The sequence below is a fragment of the Anolis sagrei genome, chromosome 6 (genome assembly GCF_037176765.1).
Source record: "Anolis sagrei isolate rAnoSag1 chromosome 6, rAnoSag1.mat, whole genome shotgun sequence".
NCBI classification, from domain to species: Eukaryota; Metazoa; Chordata; class Lepidosauria; order Squamata; family Dactyloidae; genus Anolis; species Anolis sagrei.
The window spans coordinates 93,834,498-93,848,438 of record NC_090026.1 but is presented as its reverse complement, the minus strand read 5'-3'; the positions used below and the strand labels follow the sequence as shown (position 1 = coordinate 93,848,438).

General features: G+C 44.8%; 1 protein-coding gene across 1 annotated transcript in view; it reads left to right on the top strand.

The window, feature by feature from the left end:
* Nucleotides 1-9,578: 9,578 nt before the first annotated feature.
* The window catches only part of DNAH11 (dynein axonemal heavy chain 11), a 180,998-nt gene continuing 176,635 nt past the window's right edge, over nucleotides 9,579-13,941 (top strand). The window contains exon 1 of the mRNA XM_060782106.2: nucleotides 9,579-10,024. Within this exon, the coding sequence (XP_060638089.2) occupies nucleotides 9,791-10,024 (234 nt within the window). The 5' untranslated portion in view covers nucleotides 9,579-9,790. The remainder of the gene's footprint in view (nucleotides 10,025-13,941) is intronic.

Sequence of the window (13,941 nt, the reverse complement as noted above, 5' to 3'; positions counted from 1 at the left end):
TTCCACATATCACAGATAGTACAGATGCTGCTCTGTCCCTGAATCTCTAGGTTACAGAAGAGGACAAGGCAGCTATATCAACTAGATGTCACATTATTTACTTGAGTTGCCATTGCTGATATTTCTTGAAATGTTGGCTCATGTTTGACAGATTGGAGGGAACCATCTGTTACTTGCCGATCTCCCATGGATATAGTAGGCTTGCTCTAATTGGCACAAAGAATGTACTTAACTGAATGTATTCTAATTTGTTTTTCATCCATAGAATAAAATATCCTTTCTAAGATGGGTGAACAAACAACACATTAATATAAAGGAAGGAAAATACAGAAGCAGGGGTTTCCATTTTCATGGAGTATGAGGTCTTCCTTAATAATAGAGTCTGAGATATATCCAGTTACCAGCTGCTGGCTCCAAGCAGTCTGTTTTTCCAAAGCTTGATTTCCTCCAAAACCACAGCACCTGTGGTCTTTTACCTCCTGCCATGACACTCCCATTGTAGTTCCCCAAGTATAATGCACAAACAAGACTCAAATCTATAATGCCAACCAATTTGCCAGGTGGTCATATTGCTGTCTGGGTTCATAGATCAATGAGCAGGTTAGTTGATGCCCGGATCCAGACCCATGTGTTGGAGTACCCTTGATAACAGCTGTAATAAAAGTTGTGGCCTTTTTTCTTCAAACTATTATTACTGTTTTGGTCGATGGTTCTCTTTTTAGAGACAGAAAGTGGGCTATATTATTATTATTATTATTATTATTATTATTATGTGGATAATATCTCACACTTAAAACAGCAACATCTGTTTTTACCTTACTATCCAAAACGAAGCATTTGTAGAGTTGTAAGAGAACCCTAAAGATCACCTAGTTGAACCTCTTGGTAATTTGGAGATCACACAGGAAAAGCTTATATATGAAGGTTTCTTAATGAAACCACCATTTCCATCTATAGCAGTCAATTTTCCTCTGTATTACTTAATTGATTCACTTTAGTCCATGTGAGACTGAGACAAACAATCAAATTCCAGCTCTGCCAACAACAAAATAACTCCTCTTGGGATATAGGAATGTCTCAATCTTTTATGTAGTTATCAGACTCTTTCTTAAGTAGCAGATGTGGAATCCATCAAGAAATCTGCATTGCTACATCTGGAAAAATGTTTAAGTGCTATATAGGTAAAGTGCTGTTCAGATCTCAAGGTTGTGGTAGAAAACTCACAGGGTTAAGTCCCAATCCATAGTTTCCTCTTGTCTACATACAGCAAAACCAAACAAAATCTACAAAAAAGTGATACCATTGGTCCAAACCAAAATGTACCAAACACTTCAAAGCTTCACTGACTTCATCTGGCAAAGGATGTTTAAAAATAATATAGGAAAAGAAAAATGATGGTATTCAAAACAATGGCCTGCATTTTTTTAACAGATCAGAAATAACATATCTAGCAGGATCTCAAGGCAAAAGAAACAATATCTCATACAAAATGTAGGCCTTTCACTCCAATATGTCACTTTCTTTTTCTGGTATGATTTTTTAAAAAAACATTTTTTGCCTAATGAGAAAACCTGTGGAGCTTCAAAAATTACACAAAGCGTTTCATGCCTTTTAGTTGGCATTGCTTGCATGTGACTGTTTTATTTTGCTGTTTGGCTCCTTCTAAAATAAGCTTCCTTCCAGTAAGAGTGCGTCTACATTTTTGAATGAATGCACTTTGACTACACTTTTACTGATGTGGCTCAATGAGTTGTAGTTTCACAAGGTCTTTAGCCTGTTTTGCTAAAGTGTACTGGTACTTCACCAAACTACACAATACCACCGTATTGTCAAACTACATCTACAATGTATAGCTAATCTAATTGTGTATCTACACTGTTAATGCAGTTTAACACCCCCCGTTAACTGCCATGCCTGAATGCTATGGAATCCTAGTTTTTGTAGTTTGGTGAGGCATCTGCTTTCTTGAGTAGAGATGGCTAAAGACTTTGTAAAACTAACTCACGTGGCCCCATAGCATTGAGCCTTTGCAGTTAAAGTGGTGTCAAACCGCATTACAGGTAATTCCTGAGTTACAAACATCTGACTTACAATTGCCTCACAGTTGAGAATGAGGTTGAGACAACAGGAGGTGAGAGAAAAATACTCTTAGGAATGGAAATTCATTCCTGGAAGGGTTATGGGGAAAGGTGTTTCCACTGAAGCTTTATCACCAATCCTTGTTTGCAGAATAAGCCAATTTTTTCAAAATCTAATTATTACAGGGACAGAAAGTGAGGTGAAATAGTCTAAACAGGGGCACAGACAGCAAAACAAACACCACAGGGGTGTTAACTCTTCCTTATGCTATCCAAAGCTGATATATATAAGCTGAATTTGTAAGTCGGAACACAAACATCTTTCAGTATTAACTCTTCCCAAATGTATACATACATATATACATACATATATATACATTTTTGCTGTCAGGAGTGTACTTACTTACTTACTTACTTAGGCGATCCCTCGTTGGACGAGTAAGATGGTCTTCCATCATGGGTTTCCTTGTGGGTCCGTAGGTGGCTGTGGAGCCCTATTCTTGCTCTGCATCTTCTTCCGCAGTGAGGGCATTGGTTTCCAGGTGGAAGGCGGTCCCGGTCGGGGTTGGCTTGGCGCGCCTTCCTCCTGGCACGTTTCTCTCTTTCACCCTCCACTCGTGCCTCCTCGAATTCTGCAGCACTGCTGGTCACAGCTGACCTCCAGCTGGAGCGCTCAAGGGCCAGGGCTTCCCAGTTCTCAGTGTCTATGCCAGAGTTTTTAAGGTTGGCTTTGAGCCCATCTTTAAATCTCTTTTCCTGTCCACCAACATTCCGTTTTCCGTTCTTGAGTTCGGAGTAGAGCAGCTGCTTTGGGAGACGGTGGTCAGGCATCCGGACAACGTGGTCTGTCCAGCGGAGTTGATGTTGGAGGACCATCGCTTCAATGCTGGTGGTCTTTGCTTCTTCCAGCACACTGACGTTTGTCCGCTTGTCTTCCCAGGAGACTTGCAGGATTTTCCGGAGGCAGCGCTGGTGGAATCGTTCCAGGAGCTGCATGTGACGTCTGTAGACAGTCCACGTCTCACAGGCATATAGCAGGGTTGGGAGGACAATAGCTTTATAGACAAGCACCTTGGTATCCCTACGGATGTCCCGGTCCTCAAACACTCTCTGCTTCATTCGGGAAAATGCTGCACTTGCAGAGCTCAGGCGGTGTTTTATTTCGGCGTCGATATTGACTTTGGTGGAGAGGTGGCTGCCAAGGTAGCGGAAATGGTCGACATTTTCTAATGTTACACCATTAAGCTGTATCTCTGGCATTGGAGAGGGGACGGCTGGTGACTGCTGGAACAGCACTTTGGTTTTCTCAATGTTCAGTGACAGGCCAAGCTTTGTGTATGCTTCTGCAAAGGTGTTGAGAGTGGCTTGTAGATCTTCTTCCGTATGCGCACAGACGACATTGTCATCAGCATACTGGAGTTCTATAACAGATGTTGTTGTGACCTTGGTTTTGGCTTTCAGTCTGCTGAGGTTAAACAGCTTGCCATCTGTCCGATAGATTATTTCCACTCCGGTGGGAAGCTTCCCATCAACAAGGTGAAGTATCATGGCGATGAAGATGGAGAATAAAGTTGGGGCAATAACACATCCCTGTTTGACACCCGATTCCACCTTAAATGGGTCACTTTGGGAGCCATTGCTGTCCAAGACTGTTGCCATCATGTCATTGTGGAGGAGCCGCAGGATGTTCATGAATTTGCTTGGGCACCCGATTTTTTGGAGGATGGTCCAGAGAGCGCTGCGATTCACTGTGTCGAATGCCTTTGCAAGGTCGATGAATGCCATGTACAGAGGTTGATTTTGTTCTCTGCATTTTTCTTGGAGCTGTCGTGCAGTGAAGATCATGTCCACGGTTCCTCTGGAGGGGCGGAAGCCGTTCTGGGATTCTGGGAGGGTGTCTTCTGAGAGGGGCAGAAGGCGGTTTGCAAGGATTCTTGCGAGGATTTTTCCAGCAGAGGTTAGAAGGGAGATACCTCGATAGTTTCCGCAGTCTGTTCTTTCCCCTTTTTTGAAGAGGGTGATGATGGTGGCATCCTTGAAGTCTGCTGGGATTTTCTCGGTCACCCACACTTTTTCTATGAGCTGGTGGAGTTGGTGTGTCAGCTCGGGTCCTCCCTCTTTAAAGATTTCAGCAGGGATCCCATCCGGTCCGCTGGCTTTGTTGTTCTTTTGTTGGCTGATGGCATTGCTGACTTCTTCCAAACTAGGCAGTGCTGCAAGCTCATCCCTGGTTTGTTGTTGCGGGATTTGTGAGAGGACCTCTTCGGCCACATTGGAGCTGCGGTTTAGGAGGCTTTGGTAGTGTTCTTTCCAACGTAGTGCAATTGATCCTTCAGGAGTTTGGTTCCGTCTGATGAGCGTAGAGGCTGTATGCCATGGTTTCTTGGTCCATAGATGACCTTTGTGGCTTTGAAAAATCCTTGAGCATTATGGGTATCTGCCAGTTGTTGGATTTCTTCAGCCTTCTTTGTCCACCAGATGTTCTTGAGTTCTCTTGTCCTTCTTTGGACCTCAGCTTTTGCACTGGCGTAGATCTTTTTCTTAGCAGCACAGTTGATGTCTCTCTGCCATGTTTGGAAGGCTTTCCTTTTCTTGTCGATTAGCTGTTGGATCTCGGTGTCATTGTCGTCAAACCAATCTTGATGTTTCTTGGCTGGGTATCCAATAGTTTCTTCGCAGGCTTGGATGATGGAGGTCTTCAGTTTGTTCCAATGGTCCTCAACATTTTCGGGGTGTACTGTGGGTAGATGGTCCTTGAGTGCTGTTTGGAGATGGGCTCGCCTGGAGGGCTCCTGAAGGGCTTGGGTGTTCATTTTGCGCCTTGTCTTTCTTCCTTGGAGTCTGCGCTTGGGGGCGATCTTGATAGCCATCATGGATCGGATTAGCCTGTGGTCGGTCCAGCAGTCGTCAGCACCTGTCATGGCTCTTGTGAGGAGCACGTCACGGCGGTCTCTGGCACGTGTGATTACATAGTCTAAGAGGTGCCAGTGCTTTGACCGGGGGTGCTTCCATGATGTCTTGAACTTGTTTTTCTGGCGGAAGAGCGTGTTGGTGATGACAAGGTTGTGCTCCGCACATTTGGTGAGAAGCAGGATGCCATTCGAGTTGCTGTTTCCAACCCCGTCTTTTCCTATGGTGCCTGGCCACAGGTCGAAGTCTCGCCCGACTCTTGCATTGAAGTCCCCCAGGAGGATGATTTTGTCCTCCTTAGGTATCCCCGATAGGACGGTGTCCAGCTGACAGTAGAATTTCTCCTTGATGTCTTCATCAGCATCTAGTGTTGGTGCATAGGCACTTATGATGGTTGCCCGTTGGTTTTTGGCAAGATCAATTCGGAGGGTGGAGAGTCGTTCGTTGATGCCAGTGGGTGCTTCGGACAGATGTTTCATCAGATCATTTCTGATGGCGAAGCCAACTCCGTGCAGTCTTTGGTCTTTTTCGGGCAGTCCCTTCCAGAAGAAGGTGTAGCCTCCTTTTTCTTCCTTCAGCTGTCCCTCTCCTGCTCTCCGGGTCTCCTGAAGGGCTGCTATGTCGATGTTAAAGCATCCCAGCTCCCTTGCAATGATGGCAGTTCTGCGTTCGGGGCATTCACTGTCACTGTTGTCCATCAGTGTCCGTACGTTCCACGTACCGAAGTTCATTTTTCTTTTTTGGCTGCAGGATGGTGACCCCACTGGATGCGGCAGTCCAGTCAGGGATAAGAGAGGCAGACTATGTTTAGGGCACCTTTTCTAGCCCCCTCCCCGTGTGGGGTGAGCAGAGTGGGTCCTAAAAAGGGCTGCTCAGTCGCGGATACAGCTGCCTCAACTGCCTCGGACCTTGAGGTAGAACGACTGAGTCCGTACCCACCACCCATGTGTCAGTCTGTGACTAGGGGCTTCCAGATTTCACAGTCCTGCCCCCGTCGCCACTCGCTGATCGCCATGGGACTTTTGTTGGTTTGTTTTTTATTTTCTTTGGAAGACGCCTGTGCGTGGGTTTTTTTAATGTGTGGAGGTCAGTGCACAACTGATCAACACACAGACTTCACAGAGTGAGGTTCCATTGGTGATGTAGTTTAACACAATGACCATGGCTTCTCAGTCTGTTGCAGCCTTCTTCCACCTTCGCAGCCGTTGTAACATGTGCCATGTTATCCTCCGCCTGCTCCGCTGTTGAGGTCTTTGGGTCTTCGGACTGTGCTTGGTCTGGGACCTCCCCCGCGGCCACTCCTGGGAGTGCAGGACTCCAGTTGTTGTGCCCACAGGTTCATCGGAACATGCAAGCCCCCTCACCACGACAAGGTGACAGTCCATCGAGGGGGTGTGTCAGGAGTGTGTCATATCAGAATAAACAAAGGAGTGCATCAAGAAGACACAATATTGCCAAAGCTTTGCAGTGACTTTGGAAGGCATATTCTAAAAAAATTAATTTAAAGGCGGGATTTCAATTGACAGCAAACAACTTTCTCATCTCTTTGCAGACGATTGCGTCTTTTTCACCAGAAACCCGGAAGACTTACAACATGATCTCCAACAACTAATAATAATAATTTAAAACTTCATTTATCTCGCTCCCTCTCCAAACAGGACTTGGGGCGTCTTACAGAAAATAAGTCATAGTACAAAACCAAAACAAACATAAAATAAATACATAAACAACAATATCAAAAACAAAGCAAACTAAGAACTAAAAATAGCAACACCATAATAAAATACATTGTTTAAACTTTTGCTGGATTATATAGTACACCACAGCAAAAACCAGTTCATCATCATGGTAAGTCATACTTAATCATTTCAGAACGCCTGCTTCCGCATCCTTGTTTTTAGTTCTTTCCTAAAGGTGGCTAGAGAAGGGGCCTGTCTAATTTCTTTGGAAAGGATGTGTGAAGAAGAAGGGGGCCTGTCTGGAACGGCCCTCAGACAGCAGTGGAAAGAAGGAAAAGTGGCATGACAATAAGATAATAAGAGATAAAGTCAGCAACAAAGAGCTGTGTCAAAGGACCAGGGTATGTGACGTGGTCAATCAAATCTATGAGGCAAAAAGAAGACAAGCAGGGCATATAGCATGAACAAATAACAGCCAATTGACATATTGACAAATGAACTGAATACCAACAGACCACAAGCGACCCTTAGGCAGACCTCGTATTTAATGGGATGAACCAATGGTTAAGCTTTTCGGCCAGAAATGGAAAAGAAAGGCACAGGATCGTATATTTCGGCAAATGGTAGATTTGTGTGAAGCCCAGAGTGGATCGATGACAAATTGGATAGAATAGGATATGTATGTATGTATCTGTGGTTATGAAAGGGTACTTGAACCTAAATAATCACTCGAGAGATCTTTCTTTTTGGGTGAAGAAAAGACAAGACTATTCTAACTGGGGCATGGGGTCAAGTCACTTTGAGAAAAATAAAAACCCTGCCCCTGAACAAAGGCACACGTGCCTTAAATGCCCTACTTTAGGAAGTTTTGTTTTTCTTAAGTTTCATTTCAGGAGAATGTGTAGAACATTACCTTATACGGAAAATGCATGGTTACTGTTACTAAGCAGACAAGGTCAGACAGGAAGGTGGACTATAGATAACATTAAGCAAAGCAGAAACAATACATTTCTTTCATTCAGCTCCCTTGCATCCTAGTCCTCCCAAGGACTCCTTTGTTGTTTCAGGATTTTTACCAACATATCCTTGGGCCTCCTTCATTTATACTGCAAAAATGCATCTGTTCCAACTTACAAACAAATTCAACTTAAGAACAAACCTACAGAACCTGTCTTGTTCCTAAGTTGGGAACTGCCGTTGTGTAAAGCCAGTCCCAAGTGTGCATCTACACTATAAAATCAATGCTATGGAATCCTGGGTTTTGTAGTTTGTGGAAACACCAGCATTCTTTGGCAGAGAAGATAAAGACCTGGTAAAACAACTCCTGTGATTCAATAGCAGTGAAAGTGATATCAAATGCATTCATTCTACAGCAAGTATGGGCAAACCCAGGCCCGGGAGCTAGATGCGGCCCCTTGGGCTCTTTTCGCAGGCCCTCCTCTCTCTCACCATCCTATTCTTCCTTCCCTTCTTCCTTTCCTCCCTCCTTCCTTCCCTTCTACCCTTTTGTCTTTCCTCCCTCCCTCTTTCTCCTTCCTTCAATTCCCTTCCACCCTTTCATTCTTCCTTCCTTCTCTCTTTCCTTCCCCTTCCCTTCCTCCCATCCATCCTTTCCTTCCACCCTTTCATCCTTCCCGCCTTCCTTCCCTTTTGTCTTTTCTTCCTTCTCTCTTTCCTTCCTCCTTCCCTCTTTCCCCTCCATTTCCTTCCTCATTTCATCCTTCCTTTCTCCTCTCCTTTCTTCCTCTTTTCTTCCTTCCTTCCTTCCATCCTTTCCTTTCACCCTTTTGTCCTTCCCTCCTTTCCTTCGTCCTTCCTTACTTCCCCCTTTCTCCTTCCTTTCCTTTTGTCTTTCCTTCCCCCTTCTCTCTTTCTCCTTCCATCCTCCCCTTCCTTCCTTCCACCTTTCTCTTTTCTCCCTTTCATCCTTCGTTCTCTTTTTCCTTCCTCCTTCCCCCCTTTTATCCTTCCTTCCATCTTTCCTCCTTCATTCCCTCTCTCCCTCTTTCTCCTTCCACTCTTCCCTTCCTTCCTTCTCTTTTTCTTTCCTCCTTCCTTCCACCCTTTCATCCTTCCTTCCATCTTTCCTCCCTCATTCCCTCTTCCTCCTTCCACCCTTCCCTTCCTTCCTTCTCTTTTTCTCTCCTCCTTCCTTCCAGCTTTTCTTCCTTCCTTCCATCTTTCCTCCCTCATTCTCTCTCCCTCTTTCTCCTTCCACCCTTTCCTTCCTTCCTTCTCTTTCCTCCCTTCCTTCTTTCTCTTTTTCCCTCCTCCTTCCCTTCCACCCTTTCATGCTTCCTTCCTTCCCTCTTTCATTCCCTCTTTCCTTCTCTCTCTTACTCCTTCCTTCCCTTCCTTCCACCCTTCTTTTTCCTCCCTTACTTCATTCCCTCTTTCCTTCATCCTTCCCTTCCACCCTTTCATCCTTCCTCCCTTCCTTCTCTTTTTCCTCCCTCCTTCCCTTCCACCCTTTTACCCTTCCTCCCTTCCCTCTTTCCTCCCCCCTCTCTCTCTTTCTCCTTCCATCCTTCCCTTCCTTCCTTTCTTCTCTTTTCCTTCCTCCTTTCTTTCCTTTTGTCTTTCCTTTCCTCTTTCCTCCCTCCTTCTCTCCCTTCTCTCTCTTTCTCCTTCCATCCTTCCCTCCCTTCCTTTCCTCCTTCCTTCCCTCTTTCCTTCCACTTTCCCTTCCGTCACCAGGAAGCCAGTCCTCCTGGCAAGGAGTGTTAGCATGCGGCCCCCAAGTTAGAAAGTTTGCCCCTGCCTGTTCTACAGCCTGATTCCCACCAAGCTCCCTTTCGGTTGAGCAAGGACGCCTCCCTGACTCTGTCCTGGCTCTTGAAAGTGGGTCGGCCTCTTTTCCAGTAGCAGGGGGTTCCTCCCTCCTTCCGCAGACCCGGGGCCCTTCCCCATTGGCTCAAGCCCTGATTTGTCTCCTTGGAGAGGTGGCCCTGTGGTGGCGACTTGGGCTGGTCCCCTGGGCAACCAAAGGACGCTGCCGCCGCTCCCGCCGCCAAGCAAGCGATTGGAGCCTCTTCTTGCCCGGAGAGGGGGGCTGCTCAGGGGGGAGAACACAAAGGCACCAAGTCAGCCTGGGAAAGCTCCAATCCTTCAAGAAGTTGAGCCATGGAGGAGGACGAAGAGGAGAGCGAGCAGGAGGAGAGCTTCGCCGAGGACGCGCGGGTCCAGTTGGTGGGGCGCCGCTTGGAGCAGCTGCTGAGGCTCAAGGCGGACAAGTGGAACGCCTTCCTGCAGGAGGAAGGCCACGAGGAACTCCTGCGCCGCTTCTTGGAGAGCAGTTGCCCCGATGCCTTGGCTTTCTCCCTCCCTTTGGCAGGGAAACTGGAAGCCGCCACGCAGGTAAAATCCCTGAGTTGTTTGTGTGACTTTTGAGCAGGTTTGTTTATGGGTTGTTGTGACTTTTCCGGCTGTATGCCCATGTTCCAGAAGCATTCTCTCCTGACGTTTCGCCTGCATCTATGGCAGGCATCATTAGAGATTGTGAGATCTATTGTAAACTAGGAAAATGGGGTTGATATATCTGTGGAATAATGTCCAGGGTGGGAGAAAGAACTCTTATCTGTTTGAAGCAAGTGTGAATGTTTCAGTTGGGCACCTTGATTAGCACTTAATGTCCCAGCAGTTTCAAAAGTCTGGCTTCTTACTCCTTTGTTGAGAGGTGAAGGTGATTAGCTGGCCCTGGTTGTTTCTTGTCTGAAATTCCCTTGTTTTTGAGAGTTCTTTATTTACTGTTACAATTTTAGAGGGGTTTTTTTAAATACTGGGTTTGTTTATCTTTTGCCACCCTTTCATATGACCTCAGTGGGTGCATCTAAGCTGCAGAATTAATGCAGCTTTAACTTTAACACCACTTTAACTTTTGTGGCTCAACATTGGGATTTGAAACAATCAGAGCCTGCTAATCACCTCCCAACAAAGGATTCCCCCAAGCAGTAAGAAGCCAGACTTTGAAATGGCTAGGCCACTAAATGCTAATCAAAGTGGTCAAATGAAACATTCACACTTACCTCAAACAGACAAAGAGTTCTTTCTCTCACCCTGGACATTCCACGGATATTTGGGCCCCATTTTCCTAGTTTCTAACAGACCTCACAACCTCTGAGGATGCCTGCCACCGATGCAGGCGAAACGTCAGGAGAGAATGCTTCTGGAGCATGCTCATACAGCTAGGAAAGCGCACAGCAACCCTGTGATTCCAGCCATGAAAGCCTTTGACAATACATGGGAGTTGTAGCTTTACAAGGTATTGGGCCTTCGGTTGTTGTAGGTTTTTTGAGCTATATGGCCATGAAAGCCTTTGACAACACATAGGAAAATGGGGTTGATAGATCTGTGGAATAATGTCCAGGGTGGGAGAAATAACTCTTATCTGTTTGAGGCAAGGGTGAATGTTTCAATTAGGCACTTTGATTAGCATTTAATGGCCCAGCAGTTTCAAGGTCTGGCTTCTTCCTTCAAAAAAAGGGGAATCCTTTGTTGGGAGGTGATTAGCTGGCCCTGATTGTTCCTTGTCTGGAATCCCCCCCCTTTTTTTTTAGTGTTCTTTATTTAGTGTTATGATTTTAGGGTTTTTTATTACTGGGTTTGTTTATCTTTTGCCACCTCTTCATATGACTTGAAGGAGTACATTTACATTGCAAAATTAATGCAGCTTGAACACAACTTTAACTCCCATGGCTTAACACTGTGGAATCATGGGAGCTGTAGATTTACAAGGACTTGGGCTTTCTCTGCCAGAATGCTGGTGCCTCACCAAACTACAAATTCCAGAATTCAATAGCGTTATGATTACACTATGTAACAATTTGAAAAAAAATCTGTTCCTAGTTTGAAATTGTTATTTCTTGTTTAAGTGCACAGTCCTTACTTTGAAAGTAGTTGGGTTGCTGTGAGCTTTCCTGGCTATATGGCCATGCTCCAGAAGCATTCTCTCCTGATGTTTTGCCCTCATCTGTGGCGGGCATCCTCAGAGATTGTGAGGTCTGTTGGAAACTAGGAAAATTGGGCTTATATATCAGTGGAATGTCCAGGGTGGGAGAAAGAACTCTTGTCTGTTGGAGCTAGGTGTGAATTTTTCAATTGGCCACCTTGATTAGCATTTGATGGCCCAGCAGTTTCAAGGTCTGGTTTCTTACTGCCTAGGGGAATCCTTTGTTGGGAGGTGATTAGCTGGCCCTGATTGTATCTTGTCTGGAATTCCCCTGTTTTTGAGTGTTGTTCTTTATTTACTTTTATGATTTTAGAGTTTTTTAAATACAGGGTTTGTGTATCTTTTGCCACGCCTTCATATGACGTCCGTGGATATATCTAAACTGCAGAATTAATGCAGCTTGAGACCACTTCAACTCCTATGGCTCAGCTTTGTGGAATCATTGGAGATGTAGTTTTACAAGATATTGGGCTTTCTCTGCTTCACGAAACCACACATTCCAGGATTCCATAGCATTATGGTCACACTATATAACCATTTGCAAAAGTTTCTGTTCCTTGTTTGAAAGTGTTATTTCCTGTTTAAGTGTGCAGTCCTTACTTTGAAAGTAGTTGTTATAGTTCAGAAACAAACTGCCACAAACTATGTTGAATTGGTGGAGACTCTATGAGATATTCATCAAAAAACTATAGCAAAATGTGCAGCAGGATGGATGTTTTTATGCTAGGACCAATTAGGAAACGACATTTATAACCCAGGAATAAAAATCATGTTACAGATGCAGGTGAAATGTCAGGAGGAAATGCTATAAGAGCACAGCCATTCAGCCCAGAAAGCACACACCACCACCACCACCGTTGTTGTTGTTGTTGTTGTTGTTGTTGTTGTTGTTATTATAATTACTATATCTTGCTTTCATCTCTTGATTGAGATGCAAAGTGTCCCATGGCACACATCATACCCACACACCAAGGGTAAGTGTTTGCGATATTGAGAGTTAGTGTGGTGTGGTGGTTTCAGCCCTGGACAATAGGTGTGTTTGCATTGCAGCATTTCTTTAATTGTTATGGAATCATGGGAGTTCAGTTTCACAAAGGCTTTAAGAGTGCTGGTGCCTGACCAAACTCTAAATCCCAAGATTCCATAGGGTTCATGTCCCCACATGGGAAGCTGGAGCTGACAGATGGGAGCTCACCCTGTATCGCGGATTTGAATTGCTGATCTTCAGGTTAGCAGTTCAGCCGGCACAAGAGTTTAACCCATTTCTCCACTGCGGCTCCTTTACTGTGGTGCAGTGGTTTGAACCTTGGATTGCAGGTGCGTCTACATTGCAAAAGCAGTGCAGATTGACATCATTTTAACATGACCAGATAAGGAATTACCTTCATAACAGCATGCTTATTTGCAAAAGATAATGCTATTTGCTTGTAGCTTGGGGATTATTGCCAATCAAAATAAAATCTGGGTGGAAAAGGATGAAGCTCTGGGGAAAGTAGACCTGTGAGTGAATCTACATTGTCTAATTAATGCAGATCAATACCATTTTAACTGCCATGGCTCAGTGCTATGGAATCATGGGAGTTACAAGGTCTTGAGTCTTCTCTGGCAAAGAGTGCTGGTGACTCACCAAACTATAAATCCTAGGATTAGATAATATTGAGCCATGATAGTTAAACTGGTGTCAAATTGTGTTCATCCCGCACTGCATATACACATTGAGACGGGGGTTCAAATCCTACCTTGGGCATGGAAACCCATTGGATGACCTTGAGCAAATCATAGTCTCAGAGGATGGTAAAAGTAAATCTCTGAACAAGTCTTCCCAAGAAAACCCCATGATAATTGGGGTCTTAGTTGGAAATTACTTGAAGGCTCATAACAACAACTTTTGGAATAACATGACTTCTCAAAACTGAGATTTCTTTGGAGTACACTACCGTGAAGTCTTATCAAATGGTGGCATTATCAATCTTTGGGTTGCTGTGAGTTTTCTGGGTTGTATGGCCATCTTCCAGAAGCATTCTTTCCTGATGTATCATCCACATCTATGGTAGGCATCCTCAGAGGTTGTGAGGTCTGTTGGAAACTAGGCAAGTGGGGTTTATATATCTGTGGAATGTCCAGGGTTGGAGAAACAACTCTTGTCTGTTGAAGACAAGTGTGAATGTTGCAATTGGCCAGCATGATTAGCACTGAATAGCCTGAAAGCTTCAAAGCCTGACTGCTTCTTGCCTGGGGGAATCCTTGTTGGGAGATAACATTGGGTAAAATGACTGGAGAGAATGCTTCTGGAACATGGCCATACAACTCAGAAAACTCACATCAA